The sequence below is a fragment of the Artemia sp. Qi Xiang Cuo genome, chromosome 3 (genome assembly GCF_049724085.1).
Source record: "Artemia sp. Qi Xiang Cuo chromosome 3, ASM4972408v1, whole genome shotgun sequence".
In the NCBI taxonomy this organism is placed as follows: Eukaryota; Metazoa; Arthropoda; class Branchiopoda; order Anostraca; family Artemiidae; genus Artemia; species Artemia sp. Qi Xiang Cuo.
Genome location: NC_142796.1, coordinates 83,066,912 through 83,090,951, shown reverse-complemented (window position 1 = coordinate 83,090,951; position 24,040 = coordinate 83,066,912). Strand labels below are relative to the sequence as shown.

Genomic DNA, 24,040 nt, shown 5'->3' with positions numbered 1-24,040 from the left:
TCAAAAATTTCAAAACATCAAACCTGACAACAATTTACTCATTTTACACAAACTATTGCTAAATAACAAAAAAAAGAACCTTTTTCGAAACCATGTTGACACGAAAAGCAAAGCAATCATTAAAAACCTTTGCTTGTACGAATACTATATTAAAAGAAAATATTCCAGACATGCGCAAGGTCTCTCTGAGCCGATCCCAAAAAATGTTTAAATTTTACGATTTTTTTCGTTTGAAACTACTCTCCCCCCGCCTCATCCCCCCCAACAAATTGTCCCGTGTATGCCAGACAGATTTTCATTGACGAATACAACTTATTGCAAAAGGTTCTAAGGAGTTAGAATCAATCCTGACCACAGTAAATAGTGTGGAGAAAGGGCCTATCTTTCTCTAAAAAATCTCAAAATTTTAATCAAAGTTTGTTCAAAAGATGACACCAGCCAGTGGTCGATATAAGTAGGGGCAAGGGTCGACCTTTATAGCTTGGGTTCAGTTTAATTTTCTGGAGCTTTTACTTACATTCGTTGCTTTTGATTTCCCTGGAAATTCCCCCACAGAAAAATCGTCCCGCAGAAACACCCCTACCATTGAAAAATCCTCCTGACAATCCCCTCTTCGCTATAAAATTTTCCCCTGATGCTCCACTTCCCCCGGAAATTGTCTCCATTTGTAAAAGGGAGCAGACAGAGAGAAAGTAACACAAATAAAAAGTATTCCGTATAAAATTTAGGGAAATTCTCCCCATGTAAATTTCCCTCCGGAAACTTTCCTCCCCTAAGAAAACTCCCTCGCCCCCAAAGAATTTCTGCATATTTTCCAATAGCAAATACTATATGTAATTCATGGATAAATTGCATAACTTACAGTCCTTTCTCTAGGGCTGTAGGGGTCATGTCATCCCCCAATATTTTAATGCTGTCCGAAGCCCCTGAATACATGCTTCTAATATATTTAGAACTAAGCATGTTCAAAAGATGACACCAGTCAATGGTCGATTAAAATAGGGGGTCCACCCTATAGCTTGGGCTCAGATCAATTTTATGCAGTTTTTACTCATATTTCGTCGCTTTCAAGCAACGTTGAAAGCGACACTTTCAACGTTGTATTTTGTACTTTCAAGCGTTGTATTTTGTACTTTCAACTTTCAAGGTTGTATTTTGGATATTCTCAGTTCTGGAATAATATGGAGTTCTGTGGAGTTTTGTGTGAAGTGTGGAGATAATATGGAATTGTGTGTGGAGTGTAGAGATAATGAGATAATGTGAAGTTCTGAGTTAATTGTCATAACTTGTTTCTTGACTGTTCTCAAGGGCTTTTTCTCTTTTTTTCGCCAGTGCTAGTGGGGCACTTTTCTTCGCTAGCAGGGCACTGGGGCATTGTGGGAGCGTCAAAATGTTTAACTAAGTGAGGATTTCCCAATTAGAGCTTTACTTCCCTCACCTCTTCAGGCGTGCAAGATCTAGTCACTGGTTTTGACATCAGACAGAGGTCCTTCACCTGGCGGCAAGGGGGGACACTGCCCCCTTCTCCTGAAGTCAGAGAATCGTCTAGTTTTACCCTTGTAAGGATTTGACGATGGTTTTGACGACCAGCTATACCAGTTGCAGCGATAGCTGTATCAAACAGTTCATGGTAACGAAGTACGTAAGGAGCGACCCGGCTCAATGGTAACCGAAACTTTAAAAAACGGAATTTTGATACCAATAGATACATCAAAGAATCTGATTTTAATGCTGATTTCAAATATATAAGTTTCATCAAATTTAGTCTTATTCATCAAAAGTTAAGCCCCTGAGAGAATTTGGCTTATTTTAGAAAAAAGGGGGAGACCCCCTAAAAGTTATAGAACCTTAATGAAATTCACACCGTCATATTCAGCGTATCAGACAACCGTACTGTAGAGGTTTCAAGCATCTATCTACAAAAATGTGGAATTTTGCATTTTTTGCCAGAAGAAAGATAACGGACGAGTGTTTATTTGTTTTTTTGTTTTTGTTTTTTTGTTTTTTTTTCAGGGGTGATCGTATCGACCCAGTGGTCCTAGAATATAGTGGGAGGGCTCATTGGAACAGAAATTAAAAGTTCTAGTGCCCTTTTTATGTGACCAAAAGATGGAGGGCAACAAGGCCCCCTCCCACGCTAATTTTTTTCCCAAAGTCCCCTGATCAAAATTTTGAGATAGCCATTTTGTTCAACATGGTGGAAAATATGATAACTATCTCCTTTAGGATGACTTAATCCCCCGAAGTGCCCGGAGCGAGGGCTGAAAGTTATTAACTTTACTCAATTTTAACATATAGTATTAGTTATTGGGAAGTATACAGACGTTTTCAGGGGGGATTTTTTCTGGTAGGTGGGGGGGGGCGTCGGGGGTTATATGGGATGATCTTTCCACGAAGGAAGTTTTCATGGGGGAAGGGGACATTGCTATGAGGGGGGCGCCGGATTTCCCAGCATTATTAAAGAAAAAGATAAGAAATTAAATAATAAAAAAAACAAGTTTTTCAACGGAAAGGAAGGAGCAACATCAAAACTTAAAACGAACAGAAAATATTACGTATATGATTGGGTTCACCCTCTAGTCAATACCTTGCACTTTAAGCCAAATATTTTTTAGTACTTTCTATTCTTTAAGGGCTATTTATTCTAATTAATGGCTTTTGTGATTAAGGGGTCATTTTTAAAGAATTGAAACAAAATTCGGACTTTAGCTTAAAGAGCAAGGTATTGACTAGGGAGCGAACTCCCTAATATACGTATTAAAAATCTATGAATATACAAGTTCGTTACGTGAGTTAATTCGTAAGTTACGTATATTTATTACTAATAAAAAATATCCGTATGTGTATAAATATCCGTATGTATAAGGGGCTGTCCCCTCCTCAACGTCTCGCTCTTTACGCTGAAGTTTGACTTTCTCACAACTCTATTTTTTTAAGCAATAAAAAAACTTTAGCGTAAAGAGCGATGCGTTGAGGAGGGGCCAGCCCCTTTCATATACGGACTAATTTCTGTTCGTTTTAAGTTTTAAGGTCGTTCCTTACTTTCATTTAAAAAAAAACTTGTTTTTTTTATTTAATCCTAGTAAAGAACAAACGACGGTCCATAGTAACAAAAAGCTTAAAAACGAGCTTTAAAAAAACTATCTAGGGACAAGAGATTGCCTCGTTTTGTATCTAATTCGGGAATATTAACTATTATTTTGATTTATATTAATATTTATTAAGATTTATATTAATATATTACGAGGTAGCCATTTTTTTTTGGAGCACAGAGATCATTTTCTTTAGATTTATTTTAATTTTATTTTTGTTTTGTTTATAATAAGGGTGTTTTCAATTTTTTTTTTGAAGTGTAATATGTATTAACCATGGCCCAGTATGGGTTTTAGCGTTAATAAATTAAATCATATCATATTAATAGTGAAATGTTATTGCGAAAACGAATTCATAGGAAATTTGAAAGAGAGCCTAAATTCCCTAGAAATTTGCGTCAACTCGAAATGAAAAGTCAACCATCATGATTGCGACTATTATTCAGGAAAATTATAGAGACAAACTTATTTATGACACAAAATATCGATTTTTGTCCAAAGAGGGCCACAATGCCAAATAGTTTGGCAATGCTCTTTGACACTATGAACCTTAGTAGAAGGGGAGGTGCTACTCCCATCACTCACCCCTGCTGCCACCTATAACTTTTTTTACATAATTCATGTCTGTTTTCATGGATGGTTATGTGTGTTTGTCGATTTATTTGATGTTTTTCATGGATGTTTTATGGTTTTTGTCAGTGAGAATTTGAAAAAACAGGAACTTTGTCACGTTTTTGTATGTTTTATGGATTTTGTCAGTGAGAATTTGAAAAAACAGGAACTTTGTCACATTTTTGTCTGTTTTTATGGACTTTGTCAGTCAGAATTTGAAAAAACAGGAATTTTGTCACATTTATGTATGTTTTTATGGATTTTGTCAGTGAAAATTTGAAAAAACAGGAACTTTGTCATATTTATGTCTGTTTTTATGTATTTTTTCAGTGAGAATTTGAAAAACAGGAATTTTGTCACTTTCATGGATTATTGAGTCATTAACCAAATCGTTTCCGGGCAAAGTTAATGACACTTCCTTCTTGTTGTTGTTCGAGGCAAAGTTAATGACACTTCCTTCCTGTTGTTGTTCGAGGCAGATGTTATGAGTTTCCGGGAAACAGTATTTGTTGTTCTTGTTCAAGCCAAATGTTATGAGTTTCCGGGGAACACCTGTGCTATCAATCATTAATCAAATTGTTTCAGGGAAACAGTTAATTAATGTCTGACAGATGACGTAAAGTTAATTAATGTCTTTGGATTTCGAACAGAAATGTTTCCGAGGCAAAGTTTAGATCACACATGACAGATGATGTCATGATTGATTGAATTGTCTCCGGCGCGAAGTTTATTAATGTCTGGAGTTCTTCCAGAAGAATCGTTTCCGAGGCAAAGTTTAGATCTTAGCGATGAATTGTTTTAGCGCGAGAATCAGGTTTCCAAATAATTGAAATGCGCCAGCGCAGGGATGCCAAACAAAAGAAACATGCTGAAATTCCGTTTAGGGATAATTTTGGCGAAACCGTTTTAGCTATTTTATGGAATTATTTCGACAAAACAGTTAGAGACATTATAAAATATGATTTATGAAGAGATTTTAGAAGAGAATTTAAGGGTGAAACTCTGTGGTCGTTGTAATACACAAGTTCCATTTGAACAGTGTTGTGAGGTCCTCTACCACAACCCCAAAGGACTCCGATCCCCCTACCCCAACCCCAAATGGTTCCGATCCCCCTACCTCAACCCCAAAGGGTTCCAATCCCCCTACCTCAACCCCGAAGGAAGCCCCCGGTCCTCAAGGGTCCCCCCAAGCTCCCAAAGGGCCCCCAGACCCCCAAAGGCTCTCCCCGGGCCCCCAAAGGCCCTCCCCCGGTCCCCAAAGGTCCACCGGGCTCCCAAAGGACCATTCGACCCTCAAGGGCCCCCCAGACCCCCAAAGGCCCTCCCCCAGTCCCCAAAGGTCCCCCGGACCCCCAAAGGTCCTCCCCGATCCTCAAAGGCCCCCCCAGGCTCCCAAAGGGCCCCCGAACCCCCAAAGGCCCTCCCCGATCCTCAAAGGCCCCCCAGGCTCCCAAAGGGCTCCCGAACCTCCAAAGACCCTCCCCCGGTCCCCAAAGGTCCACCGGGCTCCCAAAGGGCCCCCGGACCCCCAAAGACTCCTGAGCCCCACATTAAGGCTTAATTATATCTTTTCAGAACAAATTATTATTTTAGGGAATTATTTCGGCGAAACAGTTAGAGACATTTTAAAATATGATTTTTGAAGAGATTTTAGAAGAGGATTTGAGAGTCAAACTCCGTGGTCGTTATAATACACAAGTTCCATTGAACAGTGTCGTGAGGTCCTCTACCCCAACCCAAAAGGCCCCCGAACCCCCAAAGGCCCTCCCCGATCCTCAAAGGCCCCCCCAGGCTCCCAAAGGGCTCCCGAACCTCCAAAGACCCTCCCCCGGTCCCCAAAGGTCCACCGGGCTCCCAAAGGGCCCCCGGACCCCCAAAGACTCCTGAGCCCCACTTTAAGGCTTAATTATATCTTTTCAGAACAAATTATTATTTTAGGGAATTATTTCGGCGAAACAGTTAGAGACATTTTAAAATATGATTTTTGAAGAGATTTTAGAAGAGGATTTGAGAGTCAAACTCCGTGGTCCTTATAATACACAAGTTCCATTGAACAGTGTCATGAGGTCCTCTACCCCAACCCCAAAGGGTTCCTATCCCCCTACCCCAACCCCAAAGGAAGCTCCTCGATCCTCAAAGGCCCCTCCAAGCTCCCAAAGGAGCACCCGGCCCTCAAGGACCCCCCCCCCCACCACACCCTCAAAGGCCCTCCCCGGGCCCCGTCTTTCGTTGATATGTGTTGTCTGAAACTTATGATTTTGGGTGTATGGGTTCCTATTTTTGACTTTTCTGAGCTAGATTTCTTAGTCTTTCATAGGTACGTGTTGTCTGAAACCTATGATTTGGGATGGCTGGTTTGCTATTTTGACTTTTCTGAGCTAAAGTTTCTTAGCCTCGTTGGTGCGTGTTGTCTGATACTTATGATTTGAGGTGTGTAATTTGTTATTTCCGACTTTTTATAACCAGATTTCGTAGTCATTGGTAGGTGTGTGGTGTCTGAAACCTATGATTTGGGATGTGTGGGTTGCTTTTTTTGACTTGTCTTAGCTAGGTTCTTTAGCCTTTCATAGGTGTGTGCGGTCAGAAAATTATGATTTGGGATTTGTAGTTAGCTTTTTGAACTTTTCAGAGCTAGGATTCTTAGTTCCTCATAGGTGTTTGTTGTCTGAAACTTCTAGTTTGGGATGAATAGTTGACTATTTTAGGCTTTTATGAGCTAGGCTTCTTAGTATTTCGTAGGTGAATGTTGTCCGAAACTTACGATTTGGGATATGTAAAATACTATTTCGGGCTTTTCTGAGCTAGATATCTTAGTCTTTCGTTGGTATGTGTTGTCTGAAACCTATGATTTGGGACGGGTGGATTCCTATTTTTGACTTTTCTGAGCTGGATTTTTTAGCCATTCATAGGTATGTGCTGTTAGAAAATTATGATTTGGGATGGTTAATTTGCTATTTCCGGCTTTTCTGAGCTAGGTTTCTTAGCCTTTCATAGGTGTGTGTTGTCAGAAAATTATGATTTGGGATGTCTAGTTTGCTATTAGGACTTTTCAGAGCTAGGATTCTTAGTCCATCACAGGTATTTGTTGTCTGAAATTTCTAGTTTGGGATGTGTAGTTTGCTACTTCAGACTTTTATGAGCTAGGTTTCCTAGTATTTCGTAGGTGTGTGTTGTCTGAAACTTATGATTTGAGGTGCATAATTTGCTACTTCCGACTTTTCATAGCCAGATTTCTTAGTCTCTCGTTGGTGTGTGTTGTCTGAAACCGATGATTTGGGATGGTTAGTTTGCTATTTTTGACTTTTCTGAGCTGGATTTCTTAGCCTTTCATAGGTGTGCGTTGACTGAAACCTATAGTTTAGGATGAGTGGTTTGCTATTTTTGACTTTTCTGAGCTAGATTTCTTAGCCTTTCATAGGTGTGTGTTGTCTGAAACTTATGATTTGATGTGTGTAATTTTCTATTTGGAATTTTCATATATAGGATTATTAGTATCTAATATGTGTTTTTTGAATGAAAACTATAGTTTAGGGTGAGTGGTTTGCTATTTTTGACTTTTCTGAGCTAGATTTTATAGCCTTTCATAGGTGTGTGTTGTCTGAAACTTATGATTTGAGTTGTATAATTTGCTATTTTTGAATTTTCAGAGCTAGGATTCTTAGTCTCTCATATGCGTTTGTTGTCTGAAACTTCTAGTTTGGGATGAATAGTTTGCTATTTCAGGCTTTTCTGAGCTAAGGTTTCCTAGTATTTCGTAGGTGTGTGCTGTCTGAAACTTATGATTTGGGATATGCAAATTACAATTTCGGCTTTTCTAAGCTAGATTTCTTAGTCTTTCGTTGGTGTATGTTGTCTGAAACCTATGATTTGGGATGGGTGGATTGCTATTTTTGACTTTTCTGAGCTGGATTTCTTAGCCTTTCATAGGTGTGTGTTGTCTGAAACCTATGATTTGGGGTGCTTAATTTGCTTTTTCGACTATTCAGAGCAAGGATTCTAAGTCACTCATAGGTGTTTGTTGTCTGGAACTTCTAGTTTGGGACGAATATATGGCTTTTTCAGGCTTTTCTGAGCTAAGGCTTCTTATTATTTTGTAGGTGAATGGTGTCTGAAACTTATGAATTGGGATATGTAAATTACTATTTCGGGCTTTTCTAAGCTAGATTTCTTAGTCTTTCATAGGTGTGTGTTGTCTGAAACCTATGATTTGGGATGTGTGGGTTGCTATTTTTTGACTTCTGAGCTGGATTTCTTAGCCTTTCATAGGTGTTTGTTGTCTGAAACCTATAGTTTGGGATGAGTGGTTTGCTATTTTTGACTTTTCTGAGCTAGATTTCGTAGCCTTTCGTAGGTGTGTGTTGACTGAAACTTATGATTTGGGATTTGTAGTTTGCTATTTGGACTTTTCATAACCACATTTCTTAGTCTTTCGTAGGTGTGTGGTGTCTGAAACCTATGATTTGGGATGTGTAATTTGATCTTTTTGAATTTTCTGAGCTAGATTTCTTAGCCTTTCATAGGTGTGTGTTGACTGAAACCTATGATTTGAGATGTGTGGATTGCTATTTTTGACTTTGCTGAGCTAGATTTCTTAGTCTTTCGTTGGTGTGTGTTGTCTAAAACTTATGATTTGGGATTTGTAGTTAGCTTTTTGGACTTTTCAGAGCTAGGATTCTTAGCCTTTCATAGGTGTGTATTGTCTGAAACCTATGATTTGTGATGGTTAATTTGCTATTTTTGACTTTTCTGAGCTAGGTTTCTTTGGCATTCATAGGTGTGTGTTGTCTGAAACTTACGATTTGAGGTGTGTAATTTGCTATTTTTGACTTTTCAGAGCTAGGATTCTTAGTCCATCATAGGTATTTGGTGTCTGAAACCTATAGTTTGGGATGAGTAGTTTGCTATTTCAGGCTTTTCTGAGCTAAGGTTTCTTAGTATTTCGTAGGTATGTATTGTCTGAAACTTATGATTTGAGGTGTGTAATTTGCTATTTCCGACTTTTCATAGCCAGATTTCATAGTCTTCCGTAGGTGTGTATTGTCTGAAACCTATGATTTGGGATGTGTGGATTGCTATTTTTTGACTTTTCTGAGCTGGATTTCTTAGCCTTTAATAGGTGTGTGTTGACTGAAACCTATGATTTGAGATGAGTGGTTTGCTATTTTCGACTTTTCTGTGCTAGATTTCGTAGCCATTCATAGGTGTGTGTTGTCAGAAAATTATGATTTGGGAGGTGTAGTTTGCTTTTTGGACTTTTCAGAGCTAGGATTCTTAGTCCCTCATAGGTGTTCGTTGTCTGAAACTTCTAGTTTGGGATGAGTAGTTGGCTATTTCAGGCTTTTCTGAACTAAGGCTTCTTATTATTTCGTAGGTGAATGTTGTCTGAAACTTATGAATTGGGATATGTAAATTACTATTGCGGGCTTTTCTAAGCTAGGTTTCTTAGTCTTTCGTTGGTGTGTGTTGTTTGAAACCTATGATTTGGGATGTGTGGGTTGCTATTTTTTTACTTTTCTGAACTGGATTTCTTAGCCTTTCATAGGTGTGTGTTGACTGAAACATATGATTTGGGATGAGTGGTTTGCTATTTTTGACTTTTCTGAGCTAGATTTCATAGCCTTTCATAGGTATGTGCTGTCAGAAAATTATGATTGGGATTTGTAGTTTGCTTTTTTGGACTTTTCAGAGCTAGGATTCTTAGTCCCTCATAGGTGTTTGTTGTCTGTTACCTACAGTTTGGGATGAGTATTTGGCTATTTCAGGCTTTTCTGAGCTAAGGTTTCTTAGTATTTTGTAGGTGTGTGCTGTCTGAAACTTATGATTTGAGGTGTGTAATTTGCTATTTCCGACATGATCAATTCTATTTCTCCAAAATAATATAAAAAGTTTCCACTTCAGTTCAGATTTTTTCTCAAGGAGATGAAAAAATTTAAAGTTCTGTTCCAAATTTTTCAAAGAAGATAGAAAAGTTCAAGTTCTCTTCTGAATTTTACCAAAGAACAAAATCCAATTCTAATTTCTCCAAAATAATATAAAAAGTTTCCACTTCAGTTCAGATTTTTTCTCAAGGAGATGAAAAAATTTAAAGTTCTGTTCCAAATTTTTCAAAGAAGATAGAAAAGTTCAAGTTCTCTTCTGAATTTTACCAAAGAACAAAATTCAATTCTAATTTCTCCAGAGAAAATAAAAAGGTTCCACTTCAGTTTTAAGTTCACCAAGACATAAAAAGTTTAAAGTTTAGTTCAATTTTTTCCGTAGAAGATAGGAAAAGTTATAGTATGATTTGTGATTATTTTCCATGAAGATAAAAAGTTTCACTTTAATTCAAAATTTTCTTAAATTGAGTTCCGACTTTTCTCAAAGAGATGAAAAAATTTAAAATACTGTTCCAAATTATTCATAGAAGATAGAAACGTTCAAGTTCTCATTTGAATTTTACCAAAGAACACATTTCAATTCTTATTTCCCTAGAGAAAATAATAATCTTCCTATTCAGTTTCTAGTTCACGCAGACTTGAAAAATTTAATGTTCAATTCTAAATTTATCTGTAGAAGATATGAACAGTTAGACTATGAATTTGATTATTTTCCATGAAGATAAAAATTTCACTTTAATTCTAAATTTTCTTAAATTCAATTCCGACCTTTCTCAAAGAGATGAAAAAATTTAAAGTTTTGTTCCAAATATTTTCTCGGAGGAAGAAAAGTTCAATTTCGATTCTGAATTTTCTCAATGAAAAGGAAATAGGTTACTGATCAAATCTTTTTTCCTAAAGTAAAACAAAAATTCCCACTTCAGTTAAGATTTTTTCTCAAGGAGATGAAAAAATTTATAGTTCTGTTCCAAATTTTTCATAGCAGATAAGAAAAGTTATACATTGAGCGTAAATATTCAAATTCTATTCTGAATTTTACCAAAGAACACAGTTCAACTCTAATTTCTCCAATAAAAAGTTTTAAGTTCAGTTCTAAATTTTTCCGTAGAAGATATGAAAAGTTATATTATGAATGTGATTATTTTCCATGGAGATAAAAAGTTTCACATTAATTATAAATTTTCTTAAATTCAGTTCCGACTTTTCTCAAAGAGGTAAAAAAATTTAAAGTTCTGTTCCAAATTTTTCATAGAAGATAGGAAAAGTTATACTTTGATTGTGAATATTCTTCATGAAGATATGGAGCTCCACTTTAATTCTGGCTCCACTTTAATTCTGAGTTTTCTCGAAGAACTACAAAATGTACAAGTTCTCTTCTGAATTTTCTTAGAGAAGAGAAAAAAAGTTAGCTCAGTTCTGAAATTTACCAATGAAAATGAATAAGCTTTCATTTCAGTTCCTAATTTCTCAAAGACATAAAAAATTTAAAGTTCAATTCTAAATTTTTCCATAGAAGATAGGAATGGCTATACTATGATTGTGATTATTTACCATGAAGATAAAAAGTTTCACTTTATTTCTAATTTTTCTTAAATTCAGTTCATTAATCTAACCACCAAAAACAATAGGCTAGGTTAGGTTAGGTTGGATTAGGTTAGGTTAGGTTAGGTTAACTTATCATGAGCGCTCATGATAAGTTAACCAAACCTAACCTAACTTAACCTAGCCTAACTTAATCCAACCTAACCTAACCTAGCCTATTATAGTTAGGTTAGGTTAATTTAGGTTAGGTTAACTTATCATGAGCGCTCATGATAAGTTAACCTAACCTAACTTAACCTAACCTAACTTAATCCAACCTAACCTAACCTAGCCTATTGTTTTTGGTGGTTAGATGAATGAACTGAATTTAAGAAAAATTAGAAATAAAGTGAAACTTTTTATCTTCATGGTAAATAATCACAATCATAGTATAGGCATTCCTATCTTCTATGGAAAAATTTAGAATTGAACTTAAAATTTTTTATGTCTTTTAGAAATTAGGAATAGAAATGAAAGCTTATTCATTTTCATTGGTAAATTTAAGAATTGAGCTAACTTTTTCTCTTCTCTAAGAAAATTCAGAAGAGAACTTGCACATTTTGTAGTTCTTCGAGAAAACTCAGAATTAAAGTGGAGCCAGAATTAAAGTGGAGCTCCATATCTTCATGAAGAATATTCACAATCAAATTATAAATTTTCCTATCTTCTATGAAGAATTTGGAACAGAACTTAAATTTTTTTTATCTCTTTCAGAAAAGTAGGAACTGAATTTAAGAAAATTTATAATTAAAGTGAAACTTTTTATCTCCATGGAAAGTAATCATAATCATACTATAACTTTTCATATTTTCTACGAAAAAATTTAGAACTGAACTTAAAATTTTTTATTGGGGAAATTAGAGTTGAACTGTGTTCTTTGGTAAAAATCAGAATAGAATTTGAATATTCACACTCAATGTATAACTTTTCTTATCTGCTATGAAAAATTTGGAACAGAACTTTAAATTTCTTCATCTCCTTGAGACAAAATCTTAACTGAAGTGGGAATTTTTATGTTACTTTAGGAAAAAAGATTTGATCAGTAACTTATTTCATTTTCATTGAGAAAATTCAGAATCAAAATTGAACTTTGCTTCTTCCGAGAAAATATTTGGAACAGGACTCGAAATTTTTTTATCTCTTTGAGAAAGGTCGGAATTAAATTTAAGAAAATTTATAATTAAAGTGAAACTTTTTATCTTCATGGAAAATAATCACGTCATAATATAACTTTTCCTAACCTCTACGGAAAAATTTAGAACTGTACTTTAAATTTTGTATTGGGAAAATTAGAATTGAATTGTGTTCTTTGGTAAAATTCAGAATAGAACTTGAATGTTCATGCTCAGAGTATAACTTTTAATATCTTCTATGAAAAATTTGGAACAGAACTTTAAATTTCTTCATCTCCTTGAGAAAAAAATCTGAACTGAAGTGGAAATTTTTATGTTATTTTTGGGAAAATAGATTTGATCAATAACTTATTTCATTTTCATTGAAAAGATTCAGAATCGAAGTTGAAATTTTCTTCGTCCGAGAAAATATTTGGAACAGAACTTTAAATTTTTTTATCTCTTTGAGAAAGGTCGGAATTGAATTTAAGAAAATTTAGAATTAAAGTGAAATTTTTATCTTCATGGAAAATAATCACAATCATAGTATAACTTTTCCTATCTTCTACGGAAAAATTTAGAAGTGAACTTTAAATTTTTCATGTCTTGGTGAACTTGAAACTGAAGTGAAAGATTCTTATTTTCTCTAGAGAAATTAGAATTGAATTGTGTTCTTTGGTAAAATTCAAAAGAGAACTTGAACTTTTCTATCTTCTATGAATAATTTGGAACAGTATTTTAAATTGTTTAATCTCTTTGAAAAAATTCGGAAGCGAATTTAAGAAAATTTAGAATTAAAGTGAAACTTTTTATCTTCATGGAAAATAATCACAAATCATACTATAACTTTTCCTATATACTACGGAAAAATTTGAACTAAACTTTAAACTTTTTATGTCTTGGTGAACTTAAAACTGAAGTGGAACCTTTTTATGTTCTCTGGAGAAATTAGAATTGAATTTTGTTCTTTGGTAAAATTCAGAAGAGAACTTGAACTTTTCTATCTTCTTTGAAAAATTTGGAACAGAACTTTAAATTTTTTCATCTCCTTGAGAAAAAATCTGAACTGAAGTGGAAACTTTTTATATTATTTTGGAGAAATTATAATTGAATTTTGTTCTTTTGTAAAATTCAGAAAAGAACTTGAGCTTTTCTATCTTCTTTGAAAAATTTGGAACAGAACTTTAAATTTTTTCATCTCCTTGAGAAAAAATCTTAACTGAAGTGGAAACTTTTTATATTATTTTGGAGAAATAGAATTGATCATGTCGGAAATAGCAAATTACACACCTCAAATCATAAGTTTCAGAAAGCACACACCTACTAAATACTAAGAAACCTTAGCTCAGAAAAGCTTGAAATAGCCAAATACTCATCACAAACTGTATGTTTCAGACAACAAACACCTATGAGGGACTAAGAATTCTAGCTCTGAAAAGTCCAAAAAGCAAACTACAAATCCCAATCATAATTTTCTGACAGCACATACCTATGAAAGGCTAAGAAATCTAGCTCAGAAAATTAAAAAATAGCAAACCACTCATCCCAAATCACGTGTTTCAGTAAACACACACCTATGAAAGGCTAAGAAATCCAGTTCAGAAAAGTAAAAAAATAGCAACACACACATCCAAAATCATAGGTTTCAAACAACAAACACCAACAAAAGACTATGAAATCTAGCTTAGAAAAGCCCGAAATAGTAATTTACATATCCCAAATCATAAGTTTCAGACAACATTCACCAACTAAATACTAAGAAACCTTAGCTCAGAAAAGCCTGAAATAGCCAAATATTCGTCCCAAACTAGAAGTTTCAGACAACAAACACCTATGAGGGACTAAGAATCCTAGCTCTGAAAAGTCCAAAAAGCAAACTACACCTCCCAAATCATAATTTTCTGACAACACACACCTATGAATGGCTACGAAATCTAGCACAGAAAAGTCGAAAATAGCAAACCACTCATCTCAAATCATAGGTTTCAGTCAACCCACACCTATTAAAGGCTAAGAAATCCAGCTCAGAAAGGTCAAAAAATAGCAATCCACACATCTCAAATCATAGGTTTCAGACAATACACACCTATGGAAGACTATGAAATCTGGCTATGAAAGGTCGGAAATAGCAAATTACCCACCTCAAATAATAAGTTTCAGACAATACATACCTACTAAATACTAAGAAACCTTAGCTCAGAAAAGCCTGAAATAGCAAACTACTCATCCCAAACTATAGGTTTCAGACACCAAATACCTATGATGGACTAAGAATCCTAGCTCTGAAAAGTCAAAAATAGCAAATTACACACCTCAAATCATAAGTTTCAAACAATACACACCTATTAATGCCAAAGAAACCTAGCTCAGAAAAGTCAAAAAATAGCAAATTAACCTTCCCAAATTATAGGTTTCAGACAACACACACCTATGAAAGGCTAAGAATCCTAGCTCTGAAAAGTCCAAAAAGCTAACTAAAAATCCCAAATCATAAGTTTCAGACAACACACACCAACGAAAGACTAGGAAATCTAGCTCAGACATGTCAAAAAATAGCAATACACTCATCTCAAATCATATGTTTCAGTCAACACACACCTATGGAAGTCTAAGAAATCTAGCTCAAAAATGTCAAAAATAGCAATACACCCATCCAAAATCATAGGTTTCAGACACCACACACCTAAGAAAGACTAAGAAATCTGGCTATGAAAAGTCCAAAAAGCAAACTACAAATCCCAAATCATAAGTTTCAGTCAACACACACCTACGAAAGGCTACAAAATCTAGCTCAGAAAAGTCAAAAATAGCAAACCACTCATCCCAAACTATAGGTTTCAGACAACAAACACCTATGAAAGGCTAAGAAATCCAGCTCAGAAGTCAAAAAATAGCAACCCACACATCCCAAATCATAGGTTTCAGACAACACACACCTAGTAAAGACTAAGAAATCTAGCTTAGAAAAGCCCGAAATAGTAATTTACATATCCCAATTCATAAGTTTCAGACAACATTCACCTACAAAATGCTAAGAAGCCTTAGCTCAGAAAAGCCTGAAATAGCCATCTACTCATCCCAAACTAGAAGTTTCAGACAACAAACATCTATGAGGGACTAAGAATCCTTGCTCTTAATAGTCCAAATAGCAAATTAACCATCCCAAATCACAGGTTTCAGACAACCCCACCTATGAAAGGCTAAGAAATCCAGCTCAAAAAAGTCAATAATAGGAATCCACCCATCTCAAATCATAGGTTTCAGACAACATACACCAACGAAAGAATAAGAAACATAGCTTAGAAAAGCCCGAAATTGTAATTTACATATCCCAAATCATCAGTTTCAGACAGCACACACCTATGAAATACTAGGAAACCTTAGCTCAGAAAAGCCTGAAATAGCAAACTATTCATCCCAAACTAGAAGTTTCAGACAACAAAGGCATATGAAAGACTAAGAATCCTAGCTCTGAAAAGTCAAAAATAGCAAATTACACACCTCAAATCTTAAGTTTCAGACAACACACACCTATGAAAGGCTAAGAAATCTAGCTCAGAAAAGTCAAAAATATCAAACCAGTCATCCTAAACTATAGGTTTCAGTCAAAACACACATATGAGAGACTAGTATTCCTAGATCTTAAAAGTACAACTAGAAAATTACACACATCAAATCATAAGTTTCAGACAACACACACCTATGAAAGGCTAAAAAACCTAGCTCAGAAAAGTCAAAAATAGCAAACCACTCATCCTAAACTATAGGTTTCAGTCAACACACACCTATGAAAGGCTAAGAAATCCAGCTCAGAAAAGTCAAAAATAGCAAACTAACCATCCCAAATCATCGGTTTCAGACAACACACACCAACGAGAGACTAAGAAATCTGGCTATGAGAAGTCGGAAATAGCAAATTATGCACCTCAAATCATAAGTTTCAGACAACACACACCTACGAAATACTAGGAAACCTAGCTCATAAAAGTCTGAAGTAGCAAACTACACATCCCAAACTAGAAATTTCAGACAACAAACACCTGTGATGGACTAAGAATCCTAGCTCTGAAAAGTCCTAATAGCAAACTAGACATCCCAGATCATAATTTTCTGACAATACACACCTATGAAAGGCTAAGAAACCTAGCTCAGAAAAGCTGGAAATAGCAAATTAACCATCCCAAATCATAATTTTCTGACAGCACATACCTATGAATGGCTAAAAAATCCAGCTCAGAAAAGTCAAAAATAGCAATCCACCCATCCCAAATCATAGGTTTCAGACAACACATACCAACGAAAGACTAAGATATCTAGCTCAGAAAAGCCCGAAATAGTAATTTACATATCCCAAATCGTAAGTTTTGGACAACATTCACCTACGAAATACTAAGAAGCCTAGCTCATCAAAGCCTGAAATAGTCAACTATTCATCCCAAACTAGAAGTTTCAGACAACAAACAACTATGAGGGACTAAGAATCCTAGCTCTGAAAAGTCCAAAAAGCTAACTACAATCCCAAATCATAATTTTCTGACCGCACACACCTATTAAAGGCTAAAAAACCTAGCTCAGAAAAGTCAAAAATAGCAACCCACACATCCCAAATCATAGGTTTCAGACACCACACACCTACCAATGAATACAAAATCTGGTTAAGAAAAGTCGGAAATAGCAAATTACACACCTCAACTCATAATTTTTACACAACACACGCCAACGAGGCTAAGAAACTTTAGCTCAGAAAAGTCAAAATAGCAAACCAGCCATCCCAAATCATAGGTTTCAGACAACACGTACCTATGAAAGACTAAGAAATCTAGCTCTGAAAAGTCAAAAATAGGAACCCATACACCCCAAATCATAAGTTTCAGACAACACACATCAACGAAAGACGGGGCCCCGGGAGGGCCTTTGAGGGTGTGGTGGAGGGGGGGTCCTTGAGGTCCGGGTGGTCCTTTGGGAGCTTGGGGGGGCCTTTGAGGACCGGGGGCTTCCTTCGGGGTTGGGGTTGGGGGATCGGAACCCTGTGGGGTTGGGGTAGAGGACCTCACGACACTGTTCAATGGAACTTGTGTATTATAACGACCACGGAGTTTGACTCTCAAATTCTCTTCTAAAATCTCTTCAAAAATCATATTTTAAAATGTCTCTAACTGTTTCGCTGAAATAATTCCCTAAAATAATAATTTGTTCTGAAAAGATATAATTAAGCCTTAAAAAAGTATTATAATGTGGGGCTCAGGAGTCTTTGGGGGTCCGGGGGCCCTTTGGGAGCCCGGTGGACCTTTGGGGACCGGGGGAGGGTCTTTGGGGGTTCGGGAGCCCTTTGGGAGACTGGGGGGGCCTTTGAGGATCGGGGAGGGCCTTTGGGGGTTCGGGGGCCCTTTGGGAGCCTGAGGGGGCCTTTGAGGATCGGGGAGGGCCTTTGGGGGTCCGGGGGACCTTTGGGGACTGGGGGCGGGCCTTTGGGGGTCTGGGGGCCCTTGAGGGTCGAATGGTCCTTTGGGAGCCCGGTGGACCTTTGGGGACCGGGGGAGGGCCTTTGGGGGCCGGGGGAGAGCCTTTGGGGGTATGGGGGCCCTTTGGGAGCTGGGGGGGACCCTTGAGGACCAGGGGCTTCCTTCGGGGTTGAGGTAGGGGGATTGGAACCCTTTGGGGTTGGGGTGGGGGGATCGGAACCCTTTGTGGTTGGGGATAGGGGGATCGGAGCCCTTTGGGGTTGTGGTAGAGGACCTCACAACACTGTTCAAATGGAACTTGTGTATTATAACGACCACAGAGTTTCACCATTAAATTCTCTTCTAAAATCTCTTCAAAAATCATATTTTATAATGTCTCTAACTGTTTTGTCGAAATAATTCCATAAAATAGCTAAAACGGTTTCGCCAAAATTATCCCTAAACGGAATTTCAGCAAGTTCCTTTTGTTTGGCATCCCTGCGCTGGCGCATTTCAATTATTTGGAAACCTGATTCCCGCGCTAAAACAATTCATCGCTAAGATCTAAACTTTGCCTCGGAAACGATTCTTCAGGAAGAACTCCAGACATTAATAAACTTCGCGCCGGAGACAATTCAATCAATCCTGACATCATCTGTTATGTGTGATCTAAACTTTGCCTCGGAAACATTTCTGTTCGAAATCCAAAGACATTAATTAACTTTACGTCATCTGTCTGACATTAATTAACTGTTTCCCTGAAACAATTTGATTAATGACTGACAGCACAGGTGTTCCCCGGAAACTCATAACATTTGGCTCGAACAACAACAACAAATACTTTTTGCCGGAAACTCATAACATCTGCCTCGAACCACAACAGGAAGGAAGTGTCATTAACTTTGCCTCTAACAACAACAAGAAGGAAGTGTCATTAACTTTGCCCGGAAACGATTCGGTTAATCACTCCATAATCCATGAAAGTGACAAAGTTCCTGTTTTTCAAATTCTCACTGACAAAGTCCATAAAAACAGAAATAAATTTGACAAAGCTTCTGTTTTTCAAATTTTCACTGACAAAATACCTAAAAATAGATATAAATGTGACAAAATTCCTGTTTTCCCAATTCTGACTGACAAAGTCCATAAAAACAGACATAAATGTGACAAAGTTCATGTTTTTTCAAATTCTCACTGACAAAGTCCATAAAAACATACATAAATGTGAAAAAGTTCCTGTTTTTTCAAATTTTCACTGACAAAATCCATAAGACATCCATGAAAAACATCAAATAAATCGACCAACACACATAACCATCCATGAATTATGTAAAAAAAGTTATAGGTGGCAGCAGGGGTGGGGGATGGGAGTAGCACCTCCCCTTCTACTAACCTTGCTCTTTTCGCTAAGTTTTACTTTTTGGCCCAATTCTGCAAGAATGACTCCGGAAACACTAGGTCAGTTGTGGAAGCCCCCCCCCCTAATGTATTGTACAGTATATTTGCTAGTTTTACGTCACCCTTTACATTATTTAAATTGAAGACATACGTAGTTTTTCCATAAAGGTTTATTAGCGGGTTTAAAAATTAAAACGAATGAAAATAGACATTTTTGTCCAAAGAGGGCCAAAGAATTTAATTTCTAAAGTAACCAACCAATGTTTCCAAAGCCCAAAACAAAAGTTTTGAGCCCCTCGTCTTAGCAAACCCCCATCTTGGCAAATTGACGTTTCCTATCACTTTAAATTGCAAAATCTTAATTTCTGCCCAAAGAGGTTCAAAATAGTAGGAAATACAAATTCTACAAACCAGACCCCTCCTAAAACTATTTTTGGTATTTTCAGGTCCCTATTATGTACTTTCGTTGTGGCCGCGCAGTTTTGCGCGTGGGGGAATTTTCTATGGGTGGGAATTATCCGGGGGTATTTTCCGCGAGGGAATTTTCTGTGGGAGAAATCTCTGTGGGGAACAACAGCTCCCAGTTTTGTTGATATATCTTGCGCAATTGGCAAAACAGTAGCTTTCTTCGTTTTAAGTTTTAACTTTGCTCTTCACTTCCGTTAGAAAAACCATTTTTTTAATTAATTTCTTCAAGCAGCATTTGGACTTCAAAATGTTGAAGTAAAAGAGGCACAAATAATGAAAGTATGCCTTCTAATGAGAGGTTAAAAAATACTTTGCAGCAGAAAAATTGCAACAAAAATAACGTAAATATATGTAAATCATATCAACTAAAAATCCAAAATTCTTTTAATATACTTCAGTTTCTTACAATCGCATAAGGTTTCATATTGGACAATATTTCTAATATAATTGTATTTTTTATCTGCAACTCTTCAAAGATACTAATGATAATATAGCCCTTGGACTCTAAAACATTTCACGGTAACAAACTGTAAGTAAGGAGCGACTCGGCCTAATTGTAACCGAAATTATAAGAAAAACGATTCTGATAATAATTAATACATTAAAAGGATTGAATTCCTACCCTGATTCCAAATATGTAAAATTCATTAAGTTGTCACCGTCAAAAGCTAGAAGTCCATGAATTTTCCCTTCTTTTCTAAAAGGGGGAAAACACCCACAAAAAATCAAGCAACCATCAGATTATCAGATTCAGCATATCAGAGGACCCTAGCATGTATATATAGCCCAAATTATATATTTTTCATGGGATTTTCGATGTCTTCGTCATCATTGATTCAATTTACGGTTACGCGGCTTCAAACAAGAGTGGCACATGACAGAATGCATGGAAAATATATTTTGGGCCGTTTAGTCGCCCTTTAGGAGGGGTTTGGGGATAAAGTATAGTGGAAGCACCTTCAAAATGTGTAAACTACAATTATTCGGCATATTACGAAAAAAGAATTATTTTTTAACACCTTTCCTTCTCAAAAGCCACAATTGTGGGCAATTCCATGATTTGTTGAATAATGAGCTGCTAATGAAGATATTTAAATCAACCTCTCCTTGTTTAGGGGCAATAGGTAATTTTATATTAAAGGATTAGAAGCCCGTAAGTTTTTATTTATTTGTATTATATTCATTTTTTCAGTTTCTTTGTAATAATTTTGTACATTGTTTTATCAATTTTGAAGTAGGTCTACACACATATATACATGTACCTCCTCCGTGCTTATAACACAGCCAGGGAAACCTCCATATGTTTGCAAATCCTCCAGAAAGGCCAACGAAAGACAAGAAAAATTCCATTCTTGACGTTTTCCTATGGTCCTGTTCCTTCCACCAAACTGAAGCTTCCGCTGACGACAGCACTGAAAGGGCATCCAAATTTTCCCTAAACGTGACAAAAGATGAGTAAGAGATAAGAGGTGATAATTATTAGATGAAAAAATCACCACTCCATGAAAAACGCAGCAAAAGTGTTACTCATGTCAGGAATTTCGAAAAAAATTCTTATAAATTAAAAAGGAACTATTTCTATATAAAAAAAAGAAGTTTTCAAAGCAAAGTAAAGATCTAAATTAAATCAAAGGCTTAATTAAAAGGTTTAAAGGCTAACTAAAAATTATAACTAACTAAATATAATACACAGCAACAAGGCCGCGCCCATAATTTTTTTTCGGAGGGGGTTTTACTCAAAAAAAAATTTCGGGGAAGGGGGGAGGGGTTACACAAAAAAAACTCAAAAAACGCATATAACATTTGTTCATGTTCATTTTTTTAAGTTTTTACAAGTCAAACTAACGTTTCGGTGGGGGGGGGGCCTCAACCCCCCTCTGGGTAAGGCCTTACACAGCAAGCATCAATTAACCATTTTCCCTCGTTTTTTCTCAACGCTTCTCTCCTGTGTAATATATTTTCATTCTTTTTCAGATATGACCTGATGATTTTCCGTATCAATTTCATGTAATATATAAATCTCTGCACTATTCACCTTGTGACAGCGGAATGGTGCTGTGAATGGTCCGCTGTCACAAGGTGTCGAGGTTCAATCCCCAGTGTCGCAAGGAATCTAAAAAATTATTAACGAAGGAGATTTCGTTAATAATTTTTTTTTAAATATGGAAAATTGTGGTAAATTCAAGAACAAAAATGTAGGATATGATAAGATATGAAGATATGATATTCTCGGCTTTGGTTTTTTATATTATTCTGTGAACTTTTATTTGTATTGTTTTATTATTATTTTTATTTAATTATTAATTCCTTGTGTAGGAAAGCCAAATCTCTGTATTATCTAAATAATTTTACTGCTTGTGGCAATGATATTCGTAAAACTTGGAAGGTAATAAATTCTGTACTTAAACCTAGTTCTTAATCTAGCTCTTTACCTATGAGTTGGTCATTGGTGATGGAGCTGTGGAGGGTGAGCTTAATGTCCAAGAGGCATTCACTTCATTCTTTGCTAATATTGGTAAGAATATTACTTCTACAGTTACTTTGTCTTGGCCTAAGCCGGAGTTTATATCTTACCTCGGGCCATCTTGTGTTAATTCTATGTTTCTAGAGCCAGTAACAGTGAGGGAAATTACTAAAATTGTTAATGGCTTGAAAAACTCGCCCTCATCTGGGCCAGATTCTATCCCTACTAAGGTAGTTAAATCTATTCTTCCATCAATAGTATTGCCTCAAGCAAAACTTGTCAATCTTTCATTTGAATGTGGTGTTTTTCCGGATGCTCTCAAGCGTGCTCGGATTATTGTTTTGTATAAAGGTGGACCAAGAAATGACCCAGGAAAGCTTTCGAGCAATTTCAATTTTTTCAGTATTTACTAAAATATTTGAAAAGGCTATGCTTTCTCGTCTCCTTACTTTCTTAAAATCAAAAAATTTTGTTCATGATTTTCAATTTGGTTTCGAATGAAGCACTCCACTGAACATGCCGGTATGACCCTTTTGAATTTTATTCATTCTGTGTTAGATTCGGGATTGATTCCGGCTGCTGTATTCCTGGATATTCGTAAGGCTTTCGATTCCTTAACCCATGAAATTCTTCTATCGAATATGTCTCATTTTGGCATAAGTGGAAATGTATTTTTTTGGTTTCAGTCTTATTTGAAGGATATGTTAATTTGTGTTGATCTACTTTTCCGGTCACCCTTGCAAGTGAATTTTGGTGTCCCCCAGGGATCAGTTTTAGGGCCTGTGCTATTTTTGATTTATTTAAATGATCTTCATTATGTTGTAAAAAGCATAAACTTATTAATTGCTGCAGACTTTGTCATCAAAAGCCTTCCCTTGCCCTGGTGGAAATTATAATCGCCTTCTTCTGATGTCCTTGTTTGTTTTCTGATGACAGCACACTTGGCACTTTGGGAAACTGCGAATGCGAGCTTCGATTGAATTTGGAAAATTTGTTTGAGAGGGTTATTTTGTGGCTTGGTGCTAATTATCCTACCCTAAATTTTTCTAGGTCCAGTTTTTTTTATTATTTCGCGTTTTTCTCAGGTTTCATTATTTCGTGTGTTTCCCAGTTATCAGAAATTCACCAGCCAAATGGAATAATTCATAGATCTAAAGACCAATATTTTCATTTTCTTGGGATTCTTGTCAACAAAAATCTGTCTTTCAAATACTACATTGGGTGGTCTAAGATTACGACATGAGAGAGCTGCGGTATTTTAAGGAAGATTAGACGTACTTTTCCTGGATCAATTTTGAACACTCTTTTTTACTGCTTGGCTCAACCTTACGCCTCTTACTGTACAATAGGGTGGATGTAAACCTTTCCTTCACTGTTAAAACCGCTTTCTAAGGTTTACAATAAAGCTAGAAACCTCATTCAGGAAAATAATCGTTCATTAGTTATGCCATTACTTGATCTTGAGTCACTATACATTCTTTCATGTGCATGTTTTACTTTTTCTCAGCTTCATGGTGACCTCCCCCGACCCCTAAGTGTTCCACTATCTTTTACCTCTGATCAAAATAATCTTCGCAAAATGACAAATCATGTTCAAGTTCCATTTACTCCTTGCATAAGGTCAGATTTTAATCCTCTACTGGCGTGTCATATTGTTTGGAATAAGTTGCCTGAATCAGCTCGAGGGTGCCACTCATTCGGTTCGTTTAAAAAAAGTTGTTAAAAATTCTTTGGCTTCGTAGAAGTTATTTTTATCTATGTTTTTATGTACTATTATTTTTTAAGTCTATTTAATCCAATTAATTAATTTAGTTTATTTATTGTATTTTTTCTATAGTTTTCATTTTATCTATATTTTCTTTTCTTCTCCTTCATATGTGAGTAAGTGATTATTTTAAATTTTCTTTTGCTTTTCATCTCTGAGTAAGCAACTCATTTGTCTCCACCCTTTGTACAGGCCAATGAGCCTTTGGGGGAATAATACCATTTAATATTG

The 24,040-nt window shown here is 36.1% G+C and overlaps 1 protein-coding gene across 1 annotated transcript in view; it reads right to left on the bottom strand.

Moving 5' to 3' along the window:
• The window catches only part of LOC148954639 (sodium-dependent dopamine transporter-like), a 188,470-nt gene that overhangs the window by 97,390 nt on the left and 67,040 nt on the right, over positions 1-24,040 (bottom strand). Inside the window, exon 3 of the mRNA XM_089087178.1 lies at positions 20,843-21,015. Coding sequence (XP_088943304.1) covers positions 20,843-21,015 — 173 coding nt within the window. The remainder of the gene's footprint in view (positions 1-20,842; positions 21,016-24,040) is intronic.